Source organism: Enoplosus armatus, chromosome 12 (assembly GCF_043641665.1).
Source record: "Enoplosus armatus isolate fEnoArm2 chromosome 12, fEnoArm2.hap1, whole genome shotgun sequence".
In the NCBI taxonomy this organism is placed as follows: Eukaryota; Metazoa; Chordata; class Actinopteri; order Centrarchiformes; family Enoplosidae; genus Enoplosus; species Enoplosus armatus.
This window is the reverse complement of record NC_092191.1, coordinates 15,746,759-15,754,457: the sequence shown is the minus strand read 5'-3', so window position 1 is coordinate 15,754,457 and position 7,699 is coordinate 15,746,759. Positions and strand designations below refer to the sequence as shown.

General features: G+C 42.5%; 1 protein-coding gene across 2 annotated transcripts in view; it reads right to left on the bottom strand.

Moving 5' to 3' along the window:
- Window positions 1-4,044: 4,044 nt before the first annotated feature.
- The window catches only part of micu1 (mitochondrial calcium uptake 1), a 29,928-nt gene continuing 26,273 nt past the window's right edge, over window positions 4,045-7,699 (bottom strand). For both annotated transcript variants that reach the window (XM_070915855.1, XM_070915854.1), the window contains 3 exons: window positions 7,094-7,202; window positions 5,070-5,159; window positions 4,045-4,910 (listed from right to left, as the gene is read on the bottom strand). In XM_070915855.1, coding sequence (XP_070771956.1) covers window positions 4,747-4,910; window positions 5,070-5,159; window positions 7,094-7,202 — 363 coding nt within the window. In that variant the 3' untranslated portion in view covers window positions 4,045-4,746. The remainder of the gene's footprint in view (window positions 4,911-5,069; window positions 5,160-7,093; window positions 7,203-7,699) is intronic.

The window sequence follows — 7,699 nt, the reverse complement described above, 5'->3', positions numbered from 1 at the left end:
TATTGGTGTGATTGGAATCATGATTTTTATTTTTATGTATTTATTTTTAAGTCTTTCCTTCAAATTGACATTGACACTGATAATTTGCCTTCTGTTAGAGCAGGGGCAGTTTCTCATTGAGCTGCGTTCACTCAGTTGACTGAAGTTTTACATGCAGGGAAATGGGGAGGATGTTGGTCTCTAGTAGGCATCTACAAATTAAGAGCTGCTTTGTCCATCTATTGTCACAAACCTGCATGCCTACAGTCTTTGCCTACAGCCTACATTACATTGACCCCCCGAACACAAACACTACTTATACATTATATTAATGTACATCACCCCTGTCCCCCCTGCGTTACATTAACGCACCCACCCCCTACTGGACACTTTACTTTATTCTGGTCACTGCACTGTTGTTATTTATCTTATCTTATTTTTATTTTTATTCTTATTCTTATTCTTATTTTAGCTTTTATATTCTACTTATTTGTTATCAAAACAATAGCACCTTCAGACCACAGCAAATTCCTTGTAATGTATGTTACTTGGCAATAAACAGTTTCTGATTCTGATTCTGATTCTTGAAAGTTGAAATTTGAATTAAAGCCACTAGATGGCAGTCAGGTAGTTCTTTGCTCCAGTACTGATGTTCAGTTGTAAATGTGGCACTCAGTACAATATGTGAGCTGACACCTTACTGCTTGCCATGGGACAGTTTCAAGGGTGGCTGCTATGTACAGACTTTACACTCAGCCAATTGTGATGGATGCTCTGTTTCACAGTAAACAAAGGAGGAGCGGGTGGAGTGGTGACGGCAGGAGGTTGCTCTTTTTAAAGGGATACACTTATCGGGATACGCATTGCACTTTGATCAAAAATGAATAACTGGGAGACGTGACAGATGACAACAGTATGACATCACCAGGGTTATTTTAGTCGTTATCTCAAGTAAACTGATGTTCATGTGTAGTTCCCCTTTAACTAACCCTTTCATTCCAGACATAGTCCATTAACCCCTACATGCACTTTTTTTTGTTGTCAGGCTTTTCAGTTTGCTGTTCACCACTCTGCTGCAAAATACAGAGGAATATATGTTTGCATGTTTCCATGCCAGTAAAGTCACTTAATAAATCAGCACACTTTTCAATACCTGAAAAGAGAAGAGGCAACATGAGTGAAAATGGAAAGCCAACAGATGCAAGAGCGGAATATTTCTCTTGCTCTCTTTCCTAATAACTTACTTAAATCCCGGGTAGTTTTCAGTGTAAGTGGCCGTACTGAGAATCCTCCCTGCAGTTACTTATTGAAGCCTCTCCAGAGAAATGCAAGATGTTTCTTTCATGTTACACCAAGCAATGAGAGCATCTGACTGCACATGGCTTTCCTTTTAAGAGTTGGTAGTCACATGAAGGAGCTCTGCTTTGCAAACCGGATGAGTCTGATGTATTGGTCACGCTTTAGGCAATTCCTTTCAATACTGGCCTCAAGGAGGTCTTTTATACAGTTATTTCTTGTCTTTTATGAACTATAAAAAGCTCTCTGGCCACTTTCGTACCTTCACTGGAAGAAAAGAAAACTGGAACTCTAATTCCAAGACCCTTGTGGCTCCTCCAATGTTCACATGTAAGGTTTTCAGACCAAATTATCTTTATTTTAAACAACAGCAGTATATTCATTTGGTTTTAGTGTTCTTACTTGCATAGAGATAAGGCTTCAATCAGTAACCAACAGCTTTGATACTGTCAATCACTGGTATTACTGTACCTGATCGGGACTGGTTCACCCCTTACCATCTATAAAATGTTGTGTATAACCATAGATATCATTATATACCATAAATACTCATAATCACAATAATCACATCTTTTAAATATCAAATATAAAGTGCCATATGTCTCAATTCTTGGTCTAATCTTTGCCCTCATCAATCTGTTTCACCATTACGTCGATGACACTCAGCGATGCTTTCCACTAAAACCTGCCAGTCCAACCAGCTTAACCTCAGGTATATTGAATCCTGGAGGTCTTCGAGCATTTTACAGCACAGCAGAGGTAAACCTGAAATGATTTTTAACAGCTCCTGTCACTCCCAGCTCTTTCAAAGCAAAGATAGGCAGCTTTCTGTCCATGTTGTCAATAAAACCTGCTGGTTCTTCAACAGCAGCACAACATTGGTGGATTGAATCAGAAAATGAATGACTTTTCTTCCTTAGATTCCTGTAACTCCCTTTACACGGGATCTGTAGAGACAGTATTACTCATGCTTTAGCAACTTCAAACTACTTGCCAGTCAGATTTAGAATTATTACAAAGTGTTATTGCCCGTTGCCATATAGCCATCCTTCTGACCCCTTACGGAGAAGTGGGCAAAGTGATCCTCAGGCTGAACACTGCAGATTTACCATTAAGCTGACTGGATAAACTCTAGCCTCGGTGCAATAATAAGAGTAACAAATACAGTTTATTGTTTTTATATTAACTTATAATACATGACAGATGGCACATAACATATGGCCTAATGAGGCATACACTCACTGCATTCAGTGTGAAGAAAAGGCTTAATTCCTATGCACACATGACTAACAGCACATGTACTGTTCATGCAGTTTATGTATCTACACACTAAAAAAATGTTGTGTACATTTCTCTGCCTAAACATAAAGAGCTGTTGACTTAGGAGAGAGGTCTGCAGTCACTCCAAATATAGCCCCTGCCTTCCCCAAGTCTGACAACAGTTAACCATTGAGCGTTGCTTCACTGCTCACCAAGCAGGGAAACTTGACAGAGCGTGCTTGCTCTGAGTTTACATGGCTGAGCTGTTGAGAAGGGGGGGCTGCAGTATAGCTACTGCAGAGCTGTTACTGGGCAATTTTTCAGTGCAGATGGGACTGTTGTTGAGAGACTCAATGCAGTTGGAGGCGATGTTGCTGGCAGCATGTTGGAGACTACGAAGCCGCTATGAGCTACAGGAGCCTCTAGGATTTGAAAGCAGAAGAACGCAGTGTTTTTCTTTGCTGCTGTTAGTGCTAAAGAAATCAGTTGATTAATCAGTTAGGTAATTGAGAGAAAACAAATCAATTTTTTATATAACTGATTAATTGTTAAAGTCATTCATTGGGGAATTCATTTCAGCTTCTTAAATGTGAGGATTTGCTGTTTTATATCACTGTAAATAGATTTTCTTTGGGTTTTGGACTGTTTGTTGGATATAACAAGCAATTTGACAGCAGTTTTATACTATTAATCAGTCAATCAAAAAAAGTAACAGATTAATCGATCATGAAAATGCCTACCCTTGTTATGGAGAAGGAAAACCATGCATCTCCAATTTTGGTGATTTTGCATGATTGGATGTTCCATTATAGGTTAAGAAAATTCTCCTTCATCTTAAGCTACACAAACAATTTAAAACCCCATAGGAAGAGATTATTTTTACAAAGCTGGAAAGAAGACTTAGCTCATGAAAAGATGTTTTGGTGATACGTGGTTTTCGCAGTACAGCAACTTTGTCATTTTAGGTTCCATGTGAATGTAATGCCAGACTTAAGCCGGGGAAAGAACAGGGGTGAGGAATACTGATGAGAGGCCCTTCAACCTAATCTTCTGCCTAGCAATCACTCCTGAGTACCACTTCCGTCTGTCAGTCGCAACCTGTGCAAGAGAGCAAGCCAGCTCGTTTCAGGCCAATGCAGCACAGAGTGTGTACGAAGGGGCTGCAGGACAATCTTTTAATGGGCAGCAGAGGCCGAGGACTGCCCATTCTGTCCATTTCAATTAGACAAAACTGCTGACTGCTCCTACGCACACACATTACCATCTTTTTCTTCCTCTGGCACACACTCAAAGCCAACTGCATACAGTCAGCTATGCATTTTTGCCTAAAAATGTTACACCCCTGTTTCATTACACATGACAAATGACTTCCTTGGTTCCCCACACAGATTAGTCTCGCTAATCCTCCACTGTGCTTTTCTCAAAGAGTGAAAATGAGAACATGGCAGGACGACAATCCAACTTAGAAGTGAAGCAGAACTCAGTCGTTCATAAATAAAGCGTAATCAGTTTTACAGTATTAAAAACATCTTTAATAGAGCATTTCTTTTAACATCCATCTTATATAAAGTGTTTCAGTGGGCAATAATAATTAGAAGAATACACACTTTGAACAGCACATTGTAGAGCAAGACAAGCATCATTGCTCTTTTATGGGACAAATGGATATCTGGAGCTAGCAGAAACTGAAGAAGAGGCGCTAACAAGATTACAGACTTCTGCTCTCTGTCCCACCAATGAAATAACTAAGGGTCTGTTGTCAGTATAGAACAGACATACTGTGGCATTTATACAGCTGAGGGTCAAATAAGATTCATTCCACTTTTGCAGAAAAACGTGTTAAATACGGACATAAAAGTGCCGTTTTTAGCGTTTCACAAAGGGTCACACAATTACCTGCTGACACTGCATTCTCCTATAGAATATGGCAAAAATAAACATACAAACTTTGTATATTTTAAATATACAAATACCCATGATGACTTAGACAGGCAGGCTAGAGAAGCCTTTCAGCGCCACGTCAGCATGCTTCAGTCACTACATCACAGCGACATGCGTTAATGGGCTGCAGTCCTAATGAGTTCATTGCATTAATTGTCTATTTTAATTCTCGAGACCTGTTGAAGGAGAATGGCTTTAATGCTACCGGTGTTGTCGCTTTATTCACACACACTGTCTTTCTCTCTCCGGCTCACACGTTGCCTCCTGTCGCTATGATGTCTTTGGTGTGGCAAAGTCCCAGGCGGTGTCCTGGGCACACTTCCACATGGCACGCACCAGCCGAGTGAAGCCCATGTCCTTGGGTTTCTCCAGACCACGCATCAGCCGCTGCTTCATAATGGCTATGAATTCCTTATTACTGAGCTCTCCGTTCCCTGAGTAAAACAGACAGGGGGGAGAGGAGGAGGGAGAGGATGGATTGAGCAGGAGATTGAATTCCATTTATTGATGATTTTCATCTGTCAGCAGAGGCATTATTTGCTTTCCATAAATATTTGCAGAGAGGGGCTATGATGAAGCAGCCAGGTACTTACCATCACAGTCGAACAGAGCGAACACCACGTCGCACACGTGGTCCGACAGCTCCACTTTGGCCACGGTGCGGGCCACCTGCTTCATGGTAACTGAGAGACAGAGGGAGGGAACCACAGATAGAGGGATTCAGCATTTGAGGAAGAGAGTACTAGAGGTGCGAGTCAAAGAAGCCAGCTCATAAGTGTGTGTGTGTGTGTGTGTGTGTGTGTGTGCGCGAGTCAAACTGCTTGCGATCAATAGCAGGCAGGACTCCCATTCACCAGGGAGACTATCTGATAGACACGAGAAAGAGAAAGGAGGAGGAGGAGGAGGAGCAGACAACATCAGGACGGCCAGCTGAGAATGAGACTGGCTGAGAAGAATGAGAAAAAAGATGTAGGGCGTGAGTGGAGGGAGGTGTACAGAGTAACAGAGGGAAATGGAGACAGCGACCGGAGAGACAAAAAGCCTCAGGGTCATTTCAGAAAAACAAATAGATGATAAAATGATGAAAACCCCCATAGTCTCAACTAGAATTATTGATTGTCAGACTTCAAAGGGCACAGACAGTGGAAGAGAAAAGGAAAAGAGAAACAGGAGGATGAGAAATAGGAGAGGGCCGGGATGAAAAGAATAATGTCTGACAAAATCTCCCTGCAAATGGCAAGACATAAAAAGAAAAAAAACAGCTGAATCACTCCACCAAGAATCTCATTAGTGGCCTTCATTTCTACCTTTAAGAAAGGCAATATGCAGCTCCAGATAACACACCCACATATGCGAAAGTGTACTTAAAGGGTGTGAAATCATCGGATTTGAGAGCGAGATGGAAGAGATGAAATGAATAAAAAAGAGAAACACAGACGTAAAAGAGGCGAGAGAAAAAGAGCTCCTTTAGGCGTGAAGAGTAGGAAGGCGGTCTCACTGCACGGACGACGGGAAGACGGAGATGATTTGTGGACGCATGCCTGGCTGCTCTCCACGAACCCACAGCGACCTGATGCTTTCAATACCCCACAACAACACACCCACAAACATACCGACACAGACACACACACATACGGCTTGTTGCTGTGTAGACATGCAGCTGAAACTATACGCTGGAAACGAGCAGCTCAGGGTCGATCCTGCGCTCCCTTAAAGCAGCAGCTGTTTCATCAGTCAATCAGAACTAATGGATGTGCTGACAGAAAACACATGGAGGCCTATTGAAGGGCTGAATCACGATAAATGAAGAAAACATTGACTCTAACATTTAAATCTAACAATGGCCATATTATAAAAGCTACAGGTCCTCGCTGCCTGTGCTGCTCTCACATTAAATTGACTTGCATTGTTAGGATCTGACAGACGAAAGGATTCAGTGAAAATGAATGTGTTGAGGAAGATAAAGGAAATAAGAGTAATTTAATGACTGATTTGACACTTAGTAATTGGTCTTCTTGAATAATCATTGTAGGCACATTCTTCAGGAGTAAGTATCAGAGCTGTATTTAACAAAGCGAACGTCAAACTGCACGGGGCTGCTTTTATTGTGAAGAAAATCTTAAGGGTTCCAATTTTAACGTCTTGCTTTAGGGTACTTTGGAAGTGTTGGATCAACCTGCCACCCTCCAGTCCCCATCTTACACCCTCCTGGTGCGTCGGAGGGAAAGAGCAACCATGTAATGGTGGGTCAGTCCAGTCCCAGCCCTCCTCTCCCCCCCTCAGTGATGATGCTGGAATGTGTCAGTAGCCTGCGCTGTCTGGTAGGAAGTGATGTCATGTATGTATGTTTGTGGTTCTTGGATTTAAGCACACGCTCTCCCGCAGCCCTGGAGGAGGAGGCGATAGATGAATGGATGGATGGACAAAACGAATGACAAATGGCCGAGAGAGGTTTGGGAGGAAAGCCAGGCAAAGAGAGACGTGGAAAGCAGATCTGGCTGGCTGAGTGTTAACAGCTCTTAGACACAGAGGATGAAAGTGACAACAGTGAAGTCTAACGGGGAGTAATTAGGAGGAAAGAGAGAATGTCAGGGGAAAAGGGCGAATGTGGGTGTACCTTTATCTATGGAGGCTCCAGCCATGTGGTAGAAACTCAGGGCTGTGTCCACGTCGTTCACGTTCTTTAGGAAAGTAAAGAAATTCTCCACTTCCTCAAATGTGATGCCCTGCAGAAGATGGGAAAATATATTTTAAAAAAAGGAGTCTGGGTGAGATTAGAGCACTGCAATCCTGTGAGAAATCAGCCAAATATTGTCATGACAATGGCTGCGACTGCACAATGCCATTTTGGGAGCAACTGTGTGACAAATGACAAGAGGAAGTGGACAGAAGCAGGCGGCATACACGGATGAACAGTGTGCCATGGACGGACGGACAGACCGGGGAACAGACACACATGCACGTGTACACACAGTCAGCTGCCACTGCTGATGAGCTCATTTGCAAAGAAAAGCGAACAGCTGGTCTGAGGCAGTAAATAACACTTTCCTCATTTACAATACAGGTTATGCCAACACTGAGAGACAGACAGTGGGATGGAAAAAGAGGGGAAACAGTGAAAGAGGGAAAGAGAGAGAGACAGAGTTGCTTACAGCAGTTTAATTCCTCAGAGAGACACCCATCTTTTTCTCATGCCTGGGAGGAACGGCTGCTTTTCCGTGTT